The 25815-nt window shown below is 44.8% G+C and overlaps 1 protein-coding gene across 13 annotated transcripts in view; it reads left to right on the forward strand.

Moving 5' to 3' along the window:
* fbrsl1 (fibrosin-like 1) overlaps nt 1–25815 on the forward strand; it is a 1082194-nt gene that overhangs the window by 816501 nt on the left and 239878 nt on the right. For all 13 annotated transcript variants that reach the window (XM_038805641.1, XM_038805908.1, XM_038805817.1 and 10 more), the window contains one exon: nt 9221–9250. In XM_038805641.1, the coding sequence (XP_038661569.1) occupies nt 9221–9250 (30 nt within the window). The remainder of the gene's footprint in view (nt 1–9220; nt 9251–25815) is intronic.

Below are 25815 nucleotides of genomic sequence, written 5' to 3' on the forward strand. Positions count from 1 at the left end.
CCCCCCACCCCAAATCTGGAATCCGGCCCAACATGCGCCACATGAAACCTGCATCGTCCCAATTCGGGGCGTATACATTGACAAACCCCACCCGCTCCTCCCTGCAGCTTGCCGCTTACCATCACATACCTCCCGCCGCTGTCTGCCCACCACACTCGACGCCTCAAACGGACACCCCTCTTCCCCACCCAGGATCGCCACCCCCGGTTTTTTTTGAATCCAGCCCGAATGAAACACTTGGCCCACCCACCCCTTCCTCAACCTAACTGATCCGCCACCTTCAGGTGCGTCTCCTGAAGCATGGCCACGTCCAGCTTCAGCCCCCTCAGGTGCTGCGAACACGTGGGACCGTTTGACCGGCCCATTCAGTCCCCTCACATTCCAGGTGATCAGCTGGATCGGAGGGCCACCTGCCCCCCCTCCCCCGTCGACTAGCCATCACCCTTCGTAATCCGCCACCGTGCCCGCGCCCCCCGCTCGGCCCGTTCCCCACAGCGACAGACCCCCATCCCGACCCCCTCTGCACGCTCCAGCTCCTTCTTGGCCATTCCAACAGCAACCCGGTATCACCCAACCCCCCAACCCCTCCCCAAGCTAGGGCCCCCCCAGCTGCGTAACTCCGGTCATTGTACTTCCGTAAGTCAGCCGACTCCTGCTGACCCGGCTGCTCCCGCCACCCTAATTACCCTCCCCAGTGTCACACAACCATTCCCCCAATGCCGACCCCGACCCCTGCTTCTCCAACGCGGGAGAAACGCCCGCGCCCCCATTCCAAGCCCCGCCCCCTGATCCAAAACGCAGGAAGACAGGCCCATGACCCAACAGGGCCGCGAACCCCACCCAAACCCGCAACCAGTGAAATAATAAAAATCCCAACATGATATGATAAAACACCCAAGTAAACAGATAACAGTCCCGAAAAGCAGAAAAGAAAAGGCAAGACAGCAAAAAAAAAAACATCGTCCAATAGAACCAAAAAGAGCGAAAGGATATCATGGAGGACAAAGCCTCCGGGCTGCGTACAACGTTCCCCAGCCCCCAGTCCTCAGTTCAAGTCCAGCTTCTCTGCCTGGACAAAAGTCCAGGCCTCTTCCGGGGAGTCAAAATACAGTTGGCGGTCTTTATAAGTGACCCACAGGCGTGCCGGCTGTAACAGGCCAAACTTGACCCCTTTCTTGTGGCCACTGCCTTCGCCCGGTTAAACCCAGCCCTTCTCTTCACCACCTCCGCACTCCAGTCCTGGTAACCCAGCCCTTCTCTTCACCACCTCCGCACTCCAGTCCTGGTAGATCCTGATCTCCGTATTCTCCCATTTACTACTCCTCTCCTTCATCGCCCAACAAAGCACACACTTACGGTCGACCAAGCGTTAAAAGCGGACCAGCACCGCCCTGGGCGCGCGTTCGTTGGTTCGGCCGGGCTTCCGCAGCAGCACCCGATTGGCACTCCAGCTCCAGGGGTACCCGGAACGACCCGCGCCCATCAGTGAGTTCACATGGGCCCCCAAATCCGAACCTTCCAGCCCCTCCAGGAGGCCCAAAATCCGCAGATTCTTCCGGCAGGAGCGATTCTCCATCTCCTCCATCCTTGCCAACCATTTCTTGTGAAGTGCCTCGTGCGACTCCACCTTCACCGCCAGGCCGAGGAGTTTGTCCTCGTTCTCCGAAGCCTTCTGCTGCAGCTCCCGAATCTCCGCAGCCTGAGCCGTCTGAGTCGCCCCGAGCCTGTCCAGCGATGCCCTCAACGGCTCCAGGATCTCAGCTTTTAGTTCCTGGAAGGAGTGCAGCAGCAGATCCTGCTGCTACCTCGCCCACTGCTGTCACGCTGCCGGTTCCCTGCCTGCCGCCATCTTGTCCTTTTTGCCTCACACCTTCTGCTGCAAAGTTGATTTTCTCGTCGCTCCACTTCTAGTCCAGCCCATCCAACGGCCGCCAAGCACAGAGGCTGCGTTCCCACCCGGGGAAAAATCAAATCAGCGCCGTTGCGGGCCCTTAAAAGAGCCCTTGGTGAGATCTTTTCACAGTTTTTCCCTCTGCTGCTAGAATTCAGCTTTCATAAAGGCCCTCAGGTCAGCTTGAGGCCTTTAAACTCGCCCTTCCCCCGCCTGCACGCTGGAAGAGGCTTTTGTCTCTGCTGTAGCTCCAGCCAAATCTTTCACTGTTTCTGCGGGTGTGGTAACCAAGAAACATACCATTCCTGGGGGAAAGTACTCCTCCAACATTCACCTATGCTTGTTCATCAAAATTCCATCCCCATACTGCTTAACAAAGAGTTATTTTCTGTAACCTTGGGCAGGAGCTGCCTTTTGTGTGACCACTTACTCCATGGTGCACACCGGAAGTCACCCCTCACTCTTCTAAACACCAAGGAATACAGACCCAGACTATTTAGTCTCTCTCAAAAGGACAACCCTCTCATCCCAGAAATTAGCCTGGTCAATCTCCTTTGGACTGCCTCCAATGTTGCTATATCCTTTTTTTTTTTAATTTAGAGTACCCAATTCATTTTTTCCAATTAAGGGGCAATTTAGCGTGGCCAATCCACCTACACTGCACATCTTTGGGTTGTGGGGCGAAACCCACGCAGACACGGGGAGAATGTGCAAACTCCACACGGACAGTGACCCAGAGCCGGGATCGAACCTGGGACTTCGGCGCCGTGAGGCTGCAGGGCTAACCCACTGTGGCACCGTGCTGCCCGCTATATCCTTTTTTAAGGGGAATAAAACTGTGTGCAGTATTCCAGGTGAGGCCTCACCTACACCCTGCACAATTGCAACAAAATATCCCTATTTGTAAACACCCAACTCCTTTGCTATAATGACCAAAATGCCATTTGCTTTCTTAGCTACTTGTTGGACCAGCCTGCTAGCTTTTTGTGATTCATGCACTAGAACACCTAGATCCCTCTGTACTTCACTCACCTGCAGTCTCTCTCCATTTAGATAACCTGCCTTTTGATTCCTCCTGCCAAATAAACATGACCTCACACTTCCCCACATTAAACTTAATTTGCCAGGTTTTCACCCAGTCACCCAATCTATCAATATCCCATTGCATAATCACAATATCTTCGTCTCAACATGTCCTTCCACCTATTTTCATATCATCAGCAAATTTCGCAACTTTTCATTCTGTTTCTTCCTCCAGGTCATTCATGTAAAGGGTGAATAATTGTGGGCCAAGAACTGATCCCTGCGTTACTCCACTAGTTACATCATTCCACTCTGAAAAGGTCCCATTTATTCCAACTGTCTGTTTTCTGTGTGACAACCAATTTTCAATCCATGCTAACACACTTCCGTTAATTCCGTGGGCTTTTACTTAATGCACCAGCCTCTCATGCGGCACCCTGTCAAATGCCTTTTGGAAATCTAAATACACTACATCTACAGGTTCCCTCTATCTACTATGCCTGTTACAGTCTCAAAGAATTTGAGCAAGTTTGTCAAACATGATTTACCTTTCATAAAACCGTGTTGACTAGGTTGATTATATCAGCTTTCCTAAATGATTAGCTATTCCTCTTTGATATTGACTCCAGCATCTTGCCAATAATAGATGTTAAACTAATTGGCCTATAGTTCCCTGCCTTCTGCCTTTCTCACTTTTTGAACAAGTGAGACACATTGGCTTTTTTTTCCAATCTTCTGGTACCCTCACAGATTTAGTGAGTGGACTAACATTTCAAACCTATGGGTCCACTATCTCTGCAGCCACTTCCGTTAAAACCCTGGCCTGCTGTTCATTGGGTCCTGGTAACTTGTTATCCTTTAGCCCCTTAGCTTCCCTAATATTCTTATCCCTTGTATTGGGATTTTTTGTAAGTTCAACCATGTTCTCTTGAAATCAGCCCTCTGATATCTCAGAATCTTTGCAATGTCTTCCATGGTGAAAACTGATGCAAAAAATTTACTTAGCAGATCTGCATTTCTTTGTTTGCGTTATTAATAGAGCCTACAGCCACGTCGAGTCATAGAGGTCTACAGCACAGAGAAAAGTCCTTCGGCCCATCACGTCTGTGCCAGTCAAAACAACCATCTAGCTCTTCTAACCCCATTTTCAGCATTTGACCCGTAGCTTTGTATGCCGTGGCATCGTAAGTCGACCTCTAAATACTTCTTAAATGTTATGAGGATTCCTCCCTTTCAGGCAGTGAATTCCAAACTCTCACCATCCTCCGGATAAAACGTTTTTCCTCAAGTTCCCTCTAAATCTCATGCCCTTTCTCTTAAATCTAAGCCCCCTGGTCGGGGGTGTGGGGAACCCACAAGCTCACTTACAGGTCACGACACCCTTTCAAAATGATGGGCTGATCTCGGAGGTTAGCTCCTTAGTGATGAAAAAATTCGAAGTGTGGGCTAAACCGGTGAGAAACTCCCCAGGGCCCAAAAAAGTGACTAAGTGCGGTTAGATAGCTGTGAGGAAACTCTCCGACGAGCCGGTGGAAAACTCCCAGAAAAACCCGCCACACTTCGAAACCTTTCTGTTAGATCACCCCCAGTACAATCGCAATAACACTTCTTTAATCTTGTTTGACAATTCCCTTGCAATAAAAGCCATTATTCGCCTTCCTAATTGCTTGCTGCACCTACATGCTGACTTTGCATTCTTTGTACAAGCACGCCCAAATCTCTTTGAACATCAAGACTTACACGTTTCGCACCATTAACGAATATTCTGTTTTTCTTCTGACCAAAGTGATTTTTTTCCCCGATTCATTCATGGCATGTGGACAATGCTGGCTGGGCCAGCACTTATTGCCCATCCCTACTTGCCATTGAACTTGGTGCATTTCAAAAGGCATTTTATGAGTTAATCACATTGAGGGCAGCATGGTGGGGCAGTGGTTAGCACTGCTGCCTCACGGCGTTGAGATCCCAGGTTCGATCCCAGCTCTGGGTCACTGTCCGTGTGGAGTTTGCACGTTCTCCCCGTGTTTGCGTAGGTTTCGCCCCCACAACCCAAAGATGTGCAGAGTAGGTGGATTGGCCACGCTAAATTGCCCCTTAATTGGAAAAAATAATTGGGTAATCTAAATTTTTTTAAAAAGAGTTAATCGCATTGCTTTGGATCTGGAGCTCCATGTAAGCCAGACCAGGTAAGAAAAGCAGATTTCTCTCCCTTAAAGACATCAGTGAACCAGATGAATCTTTACGACAATTGGCAATGGTTTCATGGGCATCATTAGACTTTTAATTCCAGATTTGTTTTTAATTTAAATTTCGCCATCTGCCTTGATGGGATTCAAACCCGTCCGCAGAGCATTACTCTCGATTATATGGGAGGCAGAGGCTTGATCGCTAATCCAGCGACAATTCCACTATTCCACCGCCTCCTATATAACCTCTCACTTCCTTACATTACACTCCATCTGCCATCTTGTTTCCTGCTCGTCCATCCTGTCTATAAATCTATTGCAGCATTTCTGTGTCCTTCCCTCAGCTGACTTGCCCATATAACTTGCTATCATCAGCAAACTTTGACACAATACTCTGTGCCTCTTCTTTTAAGTAATTAATATAGATTGTAAATAGCTGTGATCCCAGCACTGATCCTTCCGGCACTCTGTTCTTCACTGCCTTCTAGCTTGTCAAAGCCTCATTTATGTCTGCTTTCTATCCGCTGAACAATCCTCTATCCATGCTAAAGTATTACCCCTAACTCCATTGGCCCATATCATACCGATTAGTATTTTGTGCAGCACCTCAGCAAATGACTTTTGGAAACCCAAGTATACTACTTTTACCAGCAGCGCGGGTTCAATTCCCGTACCAGCCTCCCCGAACAGGCACCGGAATGTGGCGACTAGGAGGTTTTCACAGTAACTTCATTGAAGCCTACTCGTGACAATAAGCAATTTTCATTTTCATTTCATTTCATTTCATTTAGCGAAGCCCACCTATTTCCTGCATATAAAATATATTCAGTATAGTGTTGTGAAATGTAATAAAGGAAGTGTTACTTTAAGACTCAAAAAGCTCTTATTTGTGAGCATGCCTTTAACAAGTGGCATTTCCCAAGATCAAACCTTCTACAGTCAAGCTTAAATTTATTTTATTAACTCCCCAACAGATGTCCTTCTTGATGAGAATCGTTTAATACGAAGGAGGTCATGTGTTGGGATTGCTCAAATGTATTGCTGAGCTATGCATTGGTTATAAGTAACAGTTATGGGGCAGCACGGTGGCCTAGTGGTTAGCACTGCAGCCTCACGGTGCCGAGGTCCTAGGTTCGATCCCGGCTCTGGGTCACTGTCCATGTGGAGTTTGCACATTCTCCCCGTGTTTGTGTGGGTTTCACCCCCACAACCCAAAGATGTGCAGGCTAGGTGGATTGGCCACGCTAAATTGCCCCTTAATTGAAAAAATTAATTGGGTATGCTAAATTAAAAAAACAAGTAACACTTATCATAAGGGTATTTACTGCCCTCCCAGAAGGCTGAAGACATTTCAGTCCCACACGGGTTTAAAATATTACCTATTGAGAGGGTAGTTGAAGAGATGTTCTCTTAAAATGGGGCCGTGCTCCACACCATCGAATGCCAATTTCAGTGTTGTAATGATGAAAATGAGCAATGGAACACTGGTGGCCATATTTATCTTGCTATGTAAGAAATTGAAAAGATAAAATGCCTTCTGTAGTCTGTTCAAATTTTAGTTTTTGGCTGTAGGAGAAAAGCAGATGTTGGTGATGGTGCATATTTGTGAACCTACAGCATTCCTTTAGGAAATTTAGAACAAAGAACAAAGAAAATTACAGCACAGGAACAGGCCCTTCGGCCCTCCCAGCCTTCTGCACCCTTCCTATTTCTTAACTCTACCATTATTGCCTCAGTGCTCGAATCCTCCATCGTGCCCTCCTTAATCACAGCTGTGATATCATCTCTAACCAGTAATGCAACTCCTCCACCCCTTTTACCTCCCTCTCTATCCCTCCTGAAGCATCTAAACTCTGGGATATTTAGTTGCCAGTTTTGCCCTTCCCTCAACCAAGTCTCAGTAATACCAATAACATCATATTCCCAGGTACTAAGCCAATCCCTAAGTTCATCTGCCTTACCTGCTACACTTCTTGCATTAAAACAAATGCACCTCGGACCATCTGTCCATTTGCGTTCATCATCTCTTCCCTGTCTACTCTTCCCCTTAGTCACATTGAGTTTATTATCTAGTACTTTACTGGTTTTAGTTGCTGCCTCTTTACTAACCTCTAACTTCCTAATCTAGTTCCCATCCCCCTGCCGCATTGGTTCCAGTCCTGCCCAGGTGTAGACCATCCGGTTTGTAATGGTCCCACCGCCCCCAGAACCGGTTCTAATGTCCCAAAAATCTGAACCCCTCCCTCCTGCACCATCTCTCAAGCCACGTATTCATTCTGACTATTCTTGAATTTCTACTCTGACTGTCCCATGGCACAGGTAGCAATCCTAAGATTACTGCCTTTGAGGTCCTACTTTTTAACTTATCTCCTAACTCCCTAAATTCTGATTGTAGGACCTCATCCCGTTTTTACCTATATCGTTGGTGCCTATATGCACCACGACAACTGGCTGTTCACCCTCCCCCTTCAGTATGTCCTGCAGCCGATCTGAGGGTTTTCACCCCCACAACCCAAAGATGTGCAGGCTAGGTGGATTGGCCACACTAAATTGCCCCTTAATTGGAAAAAAATGAATTGGGTACTCTAAATTTATTTTTAAAAACCTTTGATATTTGAGCCATGACATTACCTGTGGTAAACCTGTCCATATGACTTAGCAATTTTCACTTGTACCACCCACCCAAAAATGGTTTGTCTAATTATGCATAGCTAGAGTGACTGCCCTTCCAATCTGCAAAGAACTATTTTATGCAGCCTGGCTCAAATAAGGGTGGTTAATTAACTTTGCTGCAGGCAGTTAGCCACACTGACTTCCTTTTGAAACTCTCAGCATATCTGTAGATGTGCAGGTTTGTACAAACTGTTATGCAACAATAATTGCCTTCACATGCATAGTAGTGTTGAGAATTTAGGAACATCGTGTAACCTAGCTTGTGGAGCCTGTATAACTTGGCTGCAAAACTGTCATATGGGCTCAAAAGCCTTGGGGTTAAATTGCATTGGTAGGCAAAAGATTAATCCAGCCTTTATGATGCTCAGTCACTGGATTGTCTCCAAATACTTCTGTAGAACTGACACAAATTAGTCATTGCAAGACAGCCGATAAGCTGTGGTCGAGGTGGTATATCATAGTTGATTGAGATTTGTTACGTTGTGACTTTTGTGCCTCATTATGTGTAGATTTGGTGCAGAAATGTAATATAGCAAATGAGTAGAAGATTGGAACCAGTCAAAACCTTTGCCAAATTAGAACTTGCATTTTTTGGCCTAAAATTGATCATTTACTTGGATTTTTCTGTGAAATGCCAGTGCTCTGAAATATCAGACATCATGATGTAATTTCAGTATTATCTGCATGATGTGTTGTTGGCTTAACTGCTAATACTCACTTGGTTTCATTGTCCGGCCACAGATTACTGTTTAGCCTACCTGGTGACAGAGTAACTCGAGTCTGAAGAGATGCTTGGTTAATCTCATGTTCCAGTTGTGTATGACAGAAGTTCTGTTTTTAAGAGTTTGCTTTATTTCGCAAATCCCTCTCTCTATTAAACTAGGTAACAGTATTGTGCACTGTTTCAATCCAAATTGATCCGAGTTTAAAGGATTCCTAGTTACTCAGTGAGTGACGACAGCATGTAATGCTAATGTATAGGACAGGAAGATTAGGAAATTCCCAAATTAGATTCCTGTTGTGTCCTAAATTACCTGGTCTCAGTTGGGAAGTGGTGGAGGTGGAACATAATTCACCTCGGGTCTCCTAGTCCAGGAAAAAATATAAATTAGGACCAGGAATTGCAAGTGTAGGCATCAGGATGAGGTGCAACAGACTATGACTGTGCCACAGTTGAATAGCTTGCCAACAAGCACTTTTTTAGTTTCAAAAACAGCACCCCAGTTTAAAGAAATTAAGAATGAGGCAATGTCATTTATCTCATGCTTTATATCTCTGGCCCTATTTCAGAGCCCATTATGCTATCTTTGTAAATAAATCCTTTCTATTCCCAAAACCAATCTGTTAATCGTTTTACTGCATCAGAAGTTGACCAAACTTTCAGTCTGTAGTTTTGAAATGTGCTTTTAGATTTCAAACTAATTTATCATTTTTCTTTTTCTAACAGTGTGACAGTGAGAGTGACATCGATGATAAGGTAAGACCAATTCCTTTTTGACTAAGTAGTTGGGGTTTTTTACTATGCAGCAACACACCAGGCTCTCTTAATGGCACACAATTTATAGAAGGCAGCATAATGGTTGAAAATTGCTGTAATTTTCATTGTGGGAAGAATTTCATGTTGCGTATGGATAACGTGGCCTTGTGTCAGAATTTATATCAGCCAGTGTTAAAGGTCCACTGCAATATTGTGGGTGGGCTGAGAGGCACCTTAAATCTGTTGAGAACAAAGGTACTTTATAGAATAATAACTAGAAATTAAAGTCAGCAATAATTTTAGCATTCATGTAAGCCATGATATTAAATTTGATTATTGACAAAACTTGTGTTATGTTCGGTCACCTGCAGCAACATGTGGTTGTTGAATATGTAGAAAATTAAGAATGCTTTCATTTGCTGTGGCCATCATTTGAAAACTTTTTTTAAAAAAACATGTGTTAATGGAAACAACAGTTAAAAAGATGAGCAATCTTTATTTCATGATGGAATATTTGGGACAGGGTGCTTTTTGATAAAGATTTACCTAATCTATGGCACAACCATACCGACTGAATTTTAGAATGTGATACAAAAATGAAGCACCACTGATAACCTTTAGTAATTTGTGCTGTATTTTCTTGAATCACATATGTATAGAATGTTTGCATGAGAGAGACTCATTTCATCTTTGCCTTCCCCATGAATTGTTGTTTTCCGATTAAAATGCGATTATTCTAACTGCCCCCCGAGTCCTCCAAATGGTGAGGTTTTGCCAATAGCGAGACAGAGCTACACTGCATATTGAGGTAGTAAGAGAATTTCAGGTGCAACATGACTTTTGTCTACAAAAGCACCAAGTGCAAAGCTGTGTGCAGATGGATTTTAATTAGCATAGCAGGACTCAGCTTGAAGGGGGTTGAGTACTTTAATGGTCTTACACAGCTGCAAGTCTCAATGATTGGAGTTCTTTACTGCTGTGAGATTCCACTTTGTTCTGTAATAAAAACTACAAAAAAAATATATTTAATGGGACTGCCTTAATATCTTTGATCTTGAGGAGTTGATATCGCTTTAGGAGGTCCTAAAAACGATGTTGTTATAAATATCACTACATAACATTTCTAAGCATATTAACAAAGTTCCTGGTGCTTCCAATAAATGAAAGCTGAGATTACTCCCATTTCCGTTACCAACTTGTGAACCTTTTCCGAATATTCATATTTTCAAAAATGTCAATGTTCTTTCAAGAAAAATGTAAATATTTAGAGAGTACTGTCTATTTCAGAAACTTGAAAATATGCGACATCCTAGTTGATGAGGCAAAAACAATTTGGTCTGCCATGGTACTTACATTCCTGGCAACCGCTTCTTGGTTTGAAGTTAAATTGGATTTATGTCGACCAAAATTTTAACAGCTTTTTTGGGGGGAGCAAAACATGATGGTGTTGGATATTTCCCACACAAGAGGAAATAAATTCCAACAGATTAAATATCAGAAGCTCTTCTCCATCAAGTATGTTTCCAGACCCTCGCAATACTAGTCTCACTTAGAATGGTGGGGGTCCCATGACTACAGACCTCTAATAAGAATGGAACAACACAGCTGTGCTCCAAGGCCACACACACAACCAACGTTAGGTGGTTTACGACTGCACGTTTTGACAATACCACTTCTTCCTTCAAATAAATGCCACCATCACAGCAGCCAAAAAACCCCTCTGTCGACCAGCTGAGGAGTAGAAGTGTGCATGCCCGCTTTTGTGTCAATGGCGATAGATGACTTTGTTACCACTTGCCTACATAGATCTATCCTGTCATTAGGAACAATACTGGCATTTGCAAAATAGTTGCAAACTATGACTTTGCACGTGCACAGTTGGTTTAAAGTAAAGACATTTCAGTGGCAAAGACAAACGTGTATCTACCGCAGCAGAATTTAGGCAGTTACTGGAGTGTGGCTTCAGGAATTTATCATTGATGTGAATGACCAAAGCCTTATTTTTGAAAAGTTAATGTTAAAAATCAATGTTGTCGTACATGTTGGGTTGAAGGATTACTATACAATGCCAGTAGCCTGTCATTGATTACGCCTCTTGTTCTCCTTTCTTGACTATTGTCTTCATTTTTTGAGGTGAGTTGGCCATTTGTATGGTTATATTTTATCATTGCCTGTCATGTCATCGCTGTTTCCAATCTCGTATTTAGCATCCTGCAGTCCGTCATGACTCTAATCTTTTCAATTATTCATTCGTTATTTCAAATATGTAACAGATATTTCTGTGCCCTCACGTCTTAAACACGTGGAACTTGCTGCTCCATAGTGGAATCGGATTCATTAAATGGTTTCAAGAAAGAGACAGATAATTTTTTGATTTAAAAAAAAACAGGTTAAAGTGATATGGGCTACAGATGGGGAGGTGGATTTGAGACCAGGAAGAGATCAGTCATGATCTATAGGGGCTGGTTTAGCACAGTGGGCTAAGCAGATGGTTTGTAATGCAGAATAAGGACAGCAGTGCGGGTTCAATTCCCGTACCGGCCTCCCCAAACAGGTGCCGGAATGTGGTGACTAGGGGCTTTTCACAGTAACTTCATTGAAGCCTACTTGTGACAATAAGCGATTATTATTATTATATTATTATCTGATAAAATGGCAGAGCAGGCTCAAAGAGCTAAATTGCCTACTTCTCTTAATTCCTCTGTTCCAACGTCCCTCTTTTTAAAAATAAATTTAGAGTACCCAATTGATTTTTTCCAATTAAGGGGCTGCCCGCCCTCTTTTTTTGATGTTGGTTTTTTTCATCCATGGAGACTGGCTGTACAGTAGATTTTTCAATATATTTTTGTCGGAATTTGGACCATTCTGGCAAGACCACATTTATTGCCTGAGCCTAATTTCCCTGACGCTACTAAGGGTAAACCACACATTGTGTGACGAGCATCAAGTATAGGCCAAACCAGATAGTGTGGCAGGTTTATTCCCAAAAGAGAATTAATGATGGCCCAGGTTTCTGTTGTCATTTTGTCTAGCGCAACCCATAATTTAACAGATTTGCTGAATTAAATTTCCCAACTTCCCATGGTAACATTTTATTTTACCATTTCCTAATTGCCAATCCAGGGCCATACCACTCGCCTGTCTTATCCACACGAGACACCTCCTTGTTGTCGATAGACTTCAATCTTCCAAACCTGTTGAAGCTGGGGGTCACCGTCAGCTCTCCCAGCCAAATAAAATCATAAATTCAGTGCTCAGTATGCACTGACACTAATCTCAGAAAAGGAGCTTCAAATATATCACTGAGATTTTTTTTTCATCTTCCACAATGAGGATCCTTAGGCTACCTACATAACATTGTTGATTGCTACCAAATTAAGGACAGATATGTGCTGGAGGTTCAAGCCCATTAATAAATGCAGTACATAATAATCTTTCTTAGTGTCTCAAGTAGGCTTACATTAACGCTGCAATGAAGTCACTGAAAATCCGCTAGTCACCACACTATAGCGCCTGTTCGAGAATTCAGAATGTCCATTTCACCTAACCTGCACATCTTTCGGGACTGGTGGGAGGAAACCGGAGCACCCGGAGGAAAACCACGCAGACACGGGGAGAACGTGCAGACTCCGCACAGACAGTGACCCAAGCCAAGAATCGAAAGCAGGCCCCTGGCGCTCTGAAGCAACTGTGCAAAACATTGTGCTACCATGACATCTACACAAACTTGAGTAACCCAGAGTCAGAAAGTCCGAACTATTCGGTTATTCAACCAAATCATTTTCACCTAAAATAACTTTGATTTCTGTCTGGCTTCAAAAATGTTGAAACTTAGCAAAGAGCAAGACCATCCATTTTGAACCTGACTATTCTATTTTAAAGTCATTTGTAATAAAATCAAATATTTCTGGTTCTCGCTCTTATCTGGGACTTATAGAGGGTTAGGATAATCCTATTGTAGCTTATAATTTTAATTGGTAAGCACATTCCAAGACATGATTCAACTCGCTGGCAATATCCTGGCATTCTTTTTTAGTGCAAGAGCAATAATCACATTTAACTCTTGCTCTCTTTTAGGGCAGCATGGTGGCACAGTGGTTAGCATTGCTGCCTAAGGCGCTGAGGACCCGGGTTCGAATCCCGGCCCTGGGTCACTGTCCGTGTGGAGTTTGCACATTCTCCCCATGTTTGCGTGGGTTTTGCCCCCACAACCGAAAGAAGTGCAGGATAGGTGGATTGGCCACTCTAAATTGCCCCTTACTTGGAAAAAATAATTGGGTACTCTAAATTTTTTTTTTAAACTCTTGCTCTCTTTTTAACGATGTATTCTTTCTCAGGGTGTGGAGGTCACTGGCTAGCCCAGCATTTACGGTCATCCTAATTGCCTTAAGAAGATGGTGTGGTGAGCTGCCTTCTTGAACTGCTGCATTCCATGCAGTGTGACTACGTCTACAGCGCTGTTAGTGTGGGTGTTCCTGGATTTTAACCCAGTGACAGTGAAGGAAGGGTGATATATTTCCAAGTCAGGGTGATATATTTCCAAGTCAGGATGGTGAGTGGCTTGGAGGAGAACTTGTAGGTGATGGTGTTCCCACGCGTCTGCTGCTCTTGTCCTTCTGGGTAGTAGAGGTTGCAGGTTTAGCAGGCACTGTCCGTGGCACTTGCTGTAGATAGTATACATTGCTGCCACCGTATTCTGGTGGTGGAGGGGGTAAATGTTTAATATGTTTGATGGGGTGCAAATCAAGCTTTGTCCTGGAAGATGTCGAGGTTCTTAAATGTTTTTGGAGCTGCACTCATCCAGGCAATGGAGAGTATTCCATCAAACTCCTGACTTGTGCCTGTGGGTGGTGGACACTCGGAAAGTCTGGAGGCAAGTTGTGCGGCATTGAATTCCCAGCCTTTGATGTGCACTTGTAGCCGCATTATTTATGTTGCTCCTCCAGTTCAGCTCCTGGTAAATAGCAACCCACTTGATGTTGATAGTGGGAATTCAGTGATGGATGGCCTTTGTAAGTCATGGGGAAGTGATTAAATTCTTTCTTCTTTGAGATGGCGACTGCCTGGAATTTAAATGGCAAGTAACCATACAACACATCAACCCAAGCCTGAATGTTGTCCAGGTTTTGTTGCATGTGGGCGCGGACTGCTTCAGTATTTGAGGAGTTGTGAATGATGCTGAACATTATGCAATCATCACTTCTGATCTAATGATCGAAGGAAGGTTTTTGATGAAGCTGCTGAAGAAGGTTGGGCCCAGGACACTGCCCTGAGCAATCTCTACTGCAATGATGCCCTGGAAGTGAGATGATTGACTTTCAATGACCACAGCCATCTTCCTTTGTGCTAAGTAGGACTCCAACCATTGGAGAGGTTTTCTTCAATTCCCACTGATTCCAGTTTTGCTACTCTCACCTCACCTCTGGGGTTCAGCTGTTTTGTCCATAGTTGGGCCATGACTGTAATGAGGTCAAGAGCTGAGTGGCCCGAACAGTGCCCAAATTGAGCATCAGTGAGCAAATTATTGCTGAATAGGTGCTGCTTGATAACACTACCGACCTCCTCCATGCTTTGCTCATGATTGAGAATCAACTGATGGATTGGTATTTGACCAGGTTGGGTTTGTTCGACTTTTTGTACACAGGACACACCTGAGTAATTTTCCACATTGCCGGGTCGATGCCAGTGTTGTAGCTGTACTGGAACAGCTTGGCTTGGGGGTGTGACTAGTTCTGGACCACAAGACTTCAGTAGGGGCTGGTTTAGCACAGGGCTAATGAGCTGGCTTTTAAAGCAGACCAAGGCAGGCCAGCAGCACGGTTCAATTACTGTACCAGCCTCCCCGAACAGGCGCCGGAATGTGGCGACTGGGGGCTTTTCGCAATAACTTCATTTGAAGCCTACTTGTGACAATAAGCGGTTTTCATTTTCATTTCATTTCATTGCCGGAATATTGTCAGGGCCCATAATCTTTCCAGTACCAGTTTCTTCAGCTGTTTCTTGATATCACGTGGAGCGAGTCAAATTTCCTGAAGAACGGGAAACTGTGATGTTGGGGACTTCAGGAGGAGGCCGAGATTAATTATTCACTCGGCACTTCTGGCCGAGTATTGTTTCAAAACTTTCAGCCTTATTTTTTGCACTACTATGCTGGGCTGCCCCATCATTGTGGGTGGGGCTATTTGTGCAGCCTCAGCCTCCGTTAGTCATTTAATTGTCCACCATTCACGACTGGATGTGGCAGGTCGGCAGAGCTTGGTTGTATCTTTACCAGGCCGGCACCTCATTTTTAGGTATGCCGGCAGCTGCTCCTGGCATGCCCTCCTGCACTCTTCATTAAACCAGGATTGATCGTCCAGCTTGGTGGTAATGGTAGAGCGGGGGATTTGCGGAGCTTTGTCATTCCAGATTGTTGTTGAGTACATTTCTGCTGCTGCTACTGATGGCCCACAATGATTCATGGGTGCCCAATTTTGAGCTGCTAGATCTGTCCAACGTCTATTCCATTTAACACAGTGGTAGTACCATGCAACCCATTGATGATATCCTCAATGTGAAAGCGGGACTTGATCTCCAAAGATGTGCAGGGTAGGTGGATTGGCCATGCTAAATTGCCCTTAGTGTCCAAAAAGGTTAGGTTGGGTTACTGGGCTACGGGGATAGGGTGGAGGTGTGGGCTTGGGAGGGATGGCAGACTCGATGGGCCAAATGGCCTCCTGTTCTGTAAATTCAATGACAAGTCTCCAAAAGGACTGTGCATCGGATCAATGCGTAGATTGGTGAGGATGAGGCAGGGCATTTAGGTTTTTTCATCTTGTTCGTTCACTCACCACCTGTCACAGCCCCAGATCAGCAGCTTATGGCCTTCAGGACCTGACCAACTCGGTCAGTACTGTTGCTACCGAGCCACTCTTAGTGATGTATATTGAAGTTCCCCACCCAGAGTACATTCTGTGCCCTGATCACCCTTATTAAATAAAAATAAAATAAGCTTTATTGTCACAAGTAGGCTTACATTAACACGGCAATGAAGTTACTGTGAAAATCCCCTAGTCGCCACATTCCGGTGCCTGTTTGAATACACACGGGGAGAATTCAGAATTCTCAGCTGGTACAGGATTTGTTCTGCATCACAAACCAGCTGTCTAGCCTACTGAGCTAAACCAGCCCCTATTCTTCCAAGTAGTGTTCAACATGGAGGATTACTGATTCATCAGCTATGGGGTGTTGCAAGGGGTCGACAGTAGGTCATAATCAACAGGTTTCTTTGTCCTTGTTTAACCCGATGTCATGAGATTTCATGGGGCCGGAGTCAATGTTTCCCACTATGTTGCCACTGCTGGTGGATCCGTCCTGCTGGTGGAACAGGACATACCCAGGAATGGTGATGGTGGTACTGGGCATTGTCTGCAAGGTATGATTCAGTGAGTATGACAAAGTGAGGCTCTTTCTAGTGAGGCAGCACAGTCGCAAAGAGGTTAGCACGGTTGCTTCACAGCTCCAGGGTCCCAGGTACGATTCCCAGCTGGGTCACTGTCTGTGCGGTGTCTGCATGTTCTCCCCGTGTGTGCGTGGGTTTCCTTCGGGTGTTCCGGTTTCCTCCCACAGTCCAAACATGTGCTGGTTAGGTGGATTGGCCATGATAAATTGCCCGGGGAGAACGTGCAAACTCCGCACAGACAGTAACCCAAGCCGGGAATCAAACCTGGGACCCTGGAGCTAGGAAGCAATTGTGCTAACCACTATGCTACCATGGTGCCCTTAAAGCCACCATTTCCTCTCCGTATTGGTCAAGACCTATTTATTGTCAACACGGGCAACACGGTAGCATGGTGGTTAGCATAAATGCTTCACAGCTCCAGGGTCCCAGATTCGATTCCCAGCTGGGTCACTGTCTGTGCGGAGTCTGCACGTCCTCCCCGTGTGTGCGTGGGTTTCCTCCGGGTGCTCCGGTTTCCTCCCACAGTCCAAAGATGTGCGGGTTAGGTGGGTTGGCTATGCTAAATTGCCCGTAGTGTCCTAAAAAGTAAAGGTTGGGGGGGGGGGGGGGGGGGGGGGTTGTTGGGTTACGGGTATAGAGTGGCTACGTGGGTTTGAGTAGGGTGATCATTGTTCGGCACAACATTGAGGGCCGAAGGGCCTGTTCTGTGCTGTATTGTTCTATCTATCTGTTTCTATGTGCCAGTATACATTATGAAGCATCCGTCAAATTAAATAACACTTGATTAATTTGTCCAAATATTTAGTGTGCCTGTAATCCTTTTCGTGTGATTTATCTCTTCAGCAGGAATCAAATAACATAATATTAAGAGACGTTCACAATCGATTCCCGCAGAATGTCCCTCGTCATTACTGTTAACTGATTATCATCATTACCTAACACTTATTGCCAAACCAGCTTCCAACCTACTTGGTTAGTTTACCATTAAAATCCATATTTAACCTTTTAAAAAAAAAAATTAGAGTACCCAGTTCTTTTTTTTCCAATTAAGGGGCAATTTAGCTTGCCAATCCACCTACCCTGCAGATCTTTGGGTTGTGGGGGTGAAACCCACGCAAACACGGGGAGAATGTGCAAACTCCACACGGACAGTGACTCAGGACCGGGATTCGAACCCGGGTCCTCAGTGCCATGAGGCAGCAGTGCTAACCACTGTGCCACCGTGCCGCCAAAATCCATATTTGACTTCTTTTGAAATCTCAAATGTAGCACCTTTCAAAATCAAATATATCCATTGGATATTTACTGATAGCTATTTAAATCAATTTCAGCAAATCCAGTTGCCCTCTGTCTCCACAAAGGCAGGAGACCTGTGCTTCTAACACTGCGTAAATTGTTCTTAATAGCCTTTATGCTCTACAGGCAAGCATCAATAATGCTTTGCAAAATGTCTACTACCAGTGATGAATCAGCTAGTTAGAAGTCCCTGACTGGCACCTTGCTACATTTATTATAAAGAGTGTCTGAGCTTCGCCAATCCTCCAGCACAATCTGTAAATCGGAACTCCACAAATGCTGGACAAATGCTGGTTTTCACATACATTTCCTTTAAGTAGTCGATGTAATCTGCCAACTGGTGCACATTTAAAAAAAAAATAAAAATTTAGAGTCCCCAATTCATTTTTCCAATTAAGGGGCAATTTAGCGTGGCCAATTCACCTACCCTTTTGGGTTGTGGGGGGGAAACCCACGCAAACACGGGGACAATGTGCAAACTCCACACGGACAGTGACCCAGAGCCGGGATCGAACCTGGGACCTCAGCGCCGTGAGGCAGCAGTGCTAACCACTGCGCCACCGTGCTGCCCTAACTGGTGCACATTTAATAATTTTTGTTTTTTCATAACACTGATCTCTACATTCATTAAGGATTCCTGATCAAAATTGAGGAAAAGTATTTCTTTTAAGTGGTTTTATCTAGTGTTCCGACTGAGAACTTAACTGCTGTGCCAGTTAAAACTGACTGACATACAGAACTGAGGGTTTGTACCTTCAGATCTAGGGGAACCCAATGTCCAAACAACCAAGCAACAATGGGGTGGCACAGTGGTCAACACTGCTGTTTAGTTTGTACGTTTTCCCCGTGTCTGCGTGGTTTCCTCCGGGTGCTCCAGTTTCCTCCCACAGTTCATAGATGTGCAGATTAGGTAGATTGGCCATGATAAATTGCCCCTTAGTGTCCTAAAGGTTAGGTGGGGTTACTGGGTTACGGGGATAGTGTGGATGTGGGGGATTAAGTAGGGTGCTCTTTCCAAGTGCGGGTCCAGACTGGATGGGCCGGATGGCCTCCTTCAGCACTACATTCTATGAATTCTCTGGTCCCCAGTGTATTTAGTGTTTTCTCATCAGGGTGGGATTAATAATGGCCTGTTGGTGAGTATGTCAGCCTAATATCATTTCATGCACGGCTGACATCAAGCAGATTAGATTAACCTCTGGGTTCTACTGGTGAAAATTCAATATGGAAATTATTTTTATTGATTTCCAAAAGAGGAAAGGAGCAGGTAAACAATGTACAATACAGTGCCATAATGCAATTCCCTCCAACAAGCAAATAAACTATACAAAAATAGTAAAATGAACAGGCGACAGTAATTAACACTTTACAGTAAGAGATAAATGGTTGCCATCTACAAAATAATTTGTCAGTGGATCCTCTTATAGCATTCTTAATCTTCCAAATGTAGAAAAATATTAAGTCTTCCAACCAGGATGAAGCATTGGGTGGCTCGGGGACTTCCAGGTTAATACAATCTGCCTGCAGGGCAGCACGGTGGCCTAGTGGTTAGCACAACCGCCTCACGGCGCTGAGGTCCCAGGTTCGATCCCGGCTCTGGGTCACTGTCCGTGTAGAGTTTGCACATTTTCCCCGTGTCTGCGTGGGTTTCACCCCCACAACCCAAAAATGTGCAGAGTAGGTGGATTGGCCATGCTAAATTGCCCCTTAATTGGAAAAAATAATTGGGTAATCTAAATTTATTTAAAAAAAATACAATCTGCCTGCAGGCTATTAATGAAGCAAATGCAATGACTCTGCCTCAATCTTAATGAAACTGACCAGTGCAAATGTGTCCATCAAAGAGCAAGGCTGCAGGCCAATATCTCGAACTGTGGAAAAAGTATCAAAGAAGGATGACCAAAACCAGCCAACTTTGGGCACGACCAGAACATGTGAGTCTGGCCTGCAGGGGCGAGTGAGCACGTGAGGCATTTGAACAAAGAAGAACAAAGAAAAGTACAACACAGGAACAGGCCCTTTGGCCCTCCAAGCCCGTGCCGACCATGCTGCCTGTCTAAACTAAAATCTTCTACACTTCCTGGGTCCGTATCCCTCTATTCCCATCCTATTCATGTATTTGTCAAGACGCCCCTTAAATGTCACTATCGTCCCTGGTTCCACCACCTCCTCCGACAGTGCGTTCCAGGCACCCACTACCCTCTGTGTAAAAAAACTTGCCTTGTACATCTCCTCTAAATCTTGCCCCTCGCACCTTAAACCTATGCCCCCTAGTAATTGACCCCTCTACCCTGGGGAAAAGCCTCTGACTATCCACTCTGTCTATGATCCACATTTGTTTATTGTGTTGGAGAAAAACATACTAATTCAGGCCTTAATAAAGTGAATTCTGTGCAGAACTCCAAACTGAATTAAGCTTAACCGAGCACAGGAGGATGTGTTGACCCTAAGAAGGGCCTCCTCCCACCAGCCGACCTGAAGGTCGAGCCCAAGATCAGCTTCCCAATCATTTCTTACCTGATGGAGAGTTAAGGTCAAGTAACCCAGAGACACAGAGTCATGTTCGAATCCTGCCGTGGCAGATAGTGAAATTCAAATAATAAAAATCTGGAATTAAAAGGTGACCATGAAGCCATTGTCGATTATCGTAAAATCCCATCTGGTTCACTAATGCCCTTTAGGGAAGGAAATCTGCCGTCCTTACCTGGCCTGGCCTCCATATGACTCAAGATCAACAACAATGTGGTTGACTCTTATCCTCAGGGATGGGTAATAAATGCTGGCCCAACCAGCAATGCCCACATTGAATGAAATAAGTTAGAATAGTCTTTATTGCCACAACTGGGCTTACATTAACACTGCAATGAAGTTACTGTGAAAAGTCCCTAGCCGCCACACTCCGTGACTGTTTGGGTACACAGAGGTAGAATTCAGAATGTGCAAATTACTTAACAGCATGTCTTTTGGGACTTGTGGGAGGAAACCAGAGCACCCGGAGGAAACCCACGCAGACACAGGGAGAACGTGCCGACTCTGCACAGACAGTGAAGCAAGCTGGGAATCGAATCTGGGACCCTGGCAGTTGAGGAAAGGATGGACCGTACAAGCGAACAAAACCATGGGCTTGAATATAGCGGTAAAGACTTAATTTAGGTAAATTCAATTTGGCTGCAGCTTGCTAAAGCTGGCTAAGTTGCCATCCACAGACAGGCCAGTAGAAAGTTTGAGTCCCTTCTTCCTACACGAGGCGACTGCTGAGTCAAGCATGAGAGGGCAAGAATAAGTGGTTATTACAAGTGGGATTCTGACGTATATTTAATGGGGGAAAAGCGTAGAGGGGCACAAATTAAGGCAGGAAGAGGGTATGAGCAACAGAAGTACGCTTCTATGAAGCGCTTTGTAAACTTGGATAATGACAGCGTGTTAAAATCTGGCTGCCGAATAATAGTACAGCAGAAAAGGAAGAACTCGCCCACCACCCTATCGTCTTCTTTGAAGCATCGCTCCAGGACGTCTGCCTGCTGAGATAAATATTGATATCAACTTGTTAACCAGAACAAAAAATGATTTGGTTAGAAAAACAGGGAGGTATTTGAAAAGAAACCGGAATCTGGACAGAATGTTTATTCTTATGGATTGAATCTGCCAGTTAGGAAAGAGGCAAACTATCCCAGCACTGCAAATCCACTTGAATTTTGGTGACCAGGATCATATGATTTGTTCTGTGAAGAGTCACAATAGAGTGCGTTATGTTCACACCTGAGTAACGAAAACCAACACCTGATATACAAAACTGCAAAGTCTTGAGCGAGCGAAGGATTTGTCCGACACTACTGTTAATTGGGGAACGCTTATTTTTGTTGATATTTAATTTATACAGTAAGAAGTCTTACAACACCAGGTTAAAGTCCAACAGGTTTGTTTCAAACACTAGCTTTCGGAGCACTGCTCCTTCCTCAGGTGAATTCCTCAGGGGCAGCACGGTGGATAGCACAATTGCTTCTCAGCTCCAGGGTCCCAGGTTCGATTCCCGGCTGGGTCACTGTCTGTGCGGAGTCTGCACATCCTCCCCGTGTGTGCGTGGGTTTCCTCCGGGTGCTCCGGTTTCCTCCCACAGTCCAAAGATGTGCAGGTTAGGTGGATTGGCCATGATAAATTGCTCTTAGTGTTGGGTGGGGTTACTGGGTTATGGGGATAGGGTGGAGGTGTTAACCTTGGGTAGGGTGCTCTTTCGAGGAGCCGGTGCAGACTCGATGGGCCGAATGGCCTCCTTCTGCACTGTAAATTCTATGATGGAATGAAGAGGTATGTTCCAGAAACATAGACAAATTCAAAGATGCCAGACAATGCTTAGAAAGCGAGCATTTGCAGGTAATTAAATCTTTACAGATCCAGAGATAAAGGTAATCCCAGGTTAAAGAGGTGTGAGTTGCCTCAAGCCAGGCCAGTTGGTAGGATTTCGCAAGCCCAGGCCAGATGGTGGGGGTGAATGTAATGCGACATGAATCCCAGGTCCCGGTTGAGGCCGCACTCATGTGTGCAGAACTTGGCTCTAAGTTTCTGCTTAGCGATTCTGCGTTGTCGTGCGTCCTGAAGGCCGCCTTGGAGAATGCTTATCCGGAGATCAGAGACTGAATGCCCTTGACTGCTGAAGTGTTCCCCGACTGGAAGGGAACATTCCTGCCTGGTGATTGTTGCGCGATGTCCGATCATTTGTTGTCGCAGCGTCTGCATGGTCTCGCCAATGTACCACGCTTCGGGACATCCTTTCCTGCAACGTATGAGGTAGACAACATTGGCCGAGTCGCACGAGTATGTACCCCGTTCCTGGTGGGTGGTGTTCTCACGTGTCATGGTGGTATCCATGTCGATGTTCTGGCACGTCTTGCAGAGATTGCCATGGCAGGGTTGTGTGGTGTCATGGTCTCTGTTCTGAAGGCTGGGTCTATACAGGTATTCAAACACATGATACCCAAAAGCTAAACCACAAAATTAATAAGCACGTCAAGACATAAGTATGTGCCGCTGAATGAAAGAATTTGCATCGTCTGGTGCGTCAAAGAAGTGATCATCTCTGTTAAATGGGAAGATGAGCAGGGTGAATCAGCCCAAAACTAATTCCTTTCTTGTTCAGCGTGGACCTGATTCATCAAGGTGGAAAGAGGCTTGGAAACACTGGAGGGGGTGGAAACCTTTGCACTTGAGTGATGCAGCTTTGGATCTATAACACAGTTTAAATCCCCTGCAGGTCTGCACTTGTGTCTTGGTAGATCCTGACTGAGTGGCCCTGGTAAGTAACATAATAATCATCTTTCTGAGTGTCACAAGTAGGCTTACATTAACACTGCAATGAAGTTACTGTGAAAATCCCCTAGTCGCCACATTCCGGCGCCTGTTCGGGTACACAGAGGGAGAATTCAGAATGTCCAATTCACCTAACAGCACGTCTTTCGGGAGTTGCCTCTACTGTTGAGACACAACCTGCTGAGCCATGTCGCTCCCAGAGAAAGAGGAAGTCCCCAGATAGACTTGAGTTGATAATGAACTGTGTTACAAATATTAATTCTTGACGTTGCCTTGGAAATAGTTTAACTTTTTATAGCATGTTGTAGGAAGGGACATGAGTGGGCAGGGATGTAATAGCGGGCCTCTTGAAGGGGCGAGGTTTTGAAGGGTCATGTGATCTGATTGACCAGTCTGGCCATAGTGGGTGATTCTGGGGGTGGGGGGTGGGACATCTGGTGCTGAGCACAGCCTTTCCCAGCAGAGTCGATTCTGGAGCTGGACAACTTGGTTGGACATCCTAGTTCCCTGCATATTGTTATAGTTATTCCAATAACTAGATTGTTGTTGTTCAAACTTGGTGGTAGCCAATCACTTCAGATATTGAAACTAATATTACAACGATATTTTTTCATTTTCGGGTAATGTTACAGAATGCTGCTGTGTGATTTGGAATTTGAAGCAATTTATTTTGTTTTGGAATAAATATGACATTTCAAACTTTGTTTCTTTCGGAGCCACGCACTTAGTCAGTATCGAGTACTGTTTAAAGTTTCCGTAATTCTCTTATGCGTTTTTGTTGTCTTGTGAAATTTATGGTTGTTTTGTTTTTACATTTAGTGAGGATTGGGTCAGTGGTAGTCTTCTTAAAATCATTGCAACACATAGGCCCTGAATTGTTAATCTTGCCATCAACGTGAATGAATCCAAAGTCAGCAAAAGCAGTCAGGATCAGTTTGAAGTAGAATTTAGGACCTATTGGACTGCAATAATATGAAAATAAATCAGGTTGGGTTGGAGTGGTGTTCATAAATTCATACGATAAAGGAGCAGAATTAGGCCATTTGGCCCATCATGGCTGCTCCGCCATTCGATCGTAGCAGATCTCATTCTGGCCTTAACTCCACTGTCCTGCCCGTTCTCCATGAACCTTCAACCCATTACCAATTAAAATCTGTCTAACTCCTCCTTAAACGTTCTCACTATCCCAGCATCCACCATTCTGGGGTAGTGAATGTCACAGATTCACAACCCTTTGGGAGAAGTAGTTCCTCCTCAACTCAGTTTTAAATTTGTTACCTCTTATTCTAAGGCTATGACCTCATTCTACAGTGCCCCACAAGAGGAAGCATCCGCTCCACATCTACTTTATCCATACTTTTTTATCATCTTGTAATTTGATCTCCCCTCATTCTTCTAAAATCTTGAGAGTATTGGCCTAAGCTGTTCAATCTCCTCATACGACAAACCCTTCATCTCTGGAATCAATCTAGTGAACCTCCTCTGAAATGCTTCCAATGCCACTACATCTTTCCTCAAATAAGGGGTCAAAACTGTGCACAATACTCCAGACGTATAGTTGTATAGTTGCAACAACTCTTCCTTACCTTTATACTCTATTCGTTTAGCTATAAACGCCAACATTCCATTCGCTTTCTTTATCATCTGCATACAAGTTTTCTGTGCCTAATGAATGAAGACCCCCAGACCCCTCTGCACTCTCTGTTGAGAGTGGGAATGAGTTGAGCAATTAGGTCTCAAAACAAAATGTTTTAGGACTAGTTTGGTTTTGGGAATGAGGCTGTGTGAGCGGGGCATTGGATAATTGAGTTATGGCTGTAGAAGGGGAAAAAACAATGGAATACGGAACAGTCTTTGGTCTGCTGTGTACATGCTGTACTCTCTGGCCTGGGGAGGACTCGCTATTGGAGTATAAGGTTTCTCAGGGGACGCGAAGGAGGTGTGGTTGTTGATTTTACATGGCGAGCATTGGTGTAAACAGATTAGCAGATTTTTTTTAGTTATCAATATCTCCGCACAATTTTGTTTTTATTTGGAGTACCCAATTCATTTTTTCCAATTAAGGGGCAATTTAGCATGGCCAATCCAGCTAGCCTGCACATCTTTGGGTTGTGGGGGTGAAACCCACGCAAACACGGGGAGAATGTGCAAACTCCACACGGACAGTGACCCAGAGCCGGGATCGAACCTGGGACCTCGGCGCCGTGAGGCAACAGTGCTAACCCACTGCGGCACCGTGCTGCCCTCTCAGCACAATTCTGACCTAAAGATATTTTCCCAAGAAAAATAGGTATGGTTGGGGGGGGGGGGGGGGGGGGGCGTTGCCTGCTCCACAACAATTCTTTAAATAGTTTCAACTTTTCCCAACAAAAGCCTGATGAATCTTTGTTTTTGTTAGGGGAGAAATTTAATGTTTCTGTTGGAAATAAATATGTACCTTGGAAAACTATTTATTTACTCAATAATGGGATTGAAAAATGTTATTGCTTCATTTAGGGTAGTTACATTGCAAAGAATCATAATA

Source organism: Scyliorhinus canicula, chromosome 1 (assembly GCF_902713615.1).
Source record: "Scyliorhinus canicula chromosome 1, sScyCan1.1, whole genome shotgun sequence".
Taxonomy (NCBI): domain Eukaryota; kingdom Metazoa; phylum Chordata; class Chondrichthyes; order Carcharhiniformes; family Scyliorhinidae; genus Scyliorhinus; species Scyliorhinus canicula.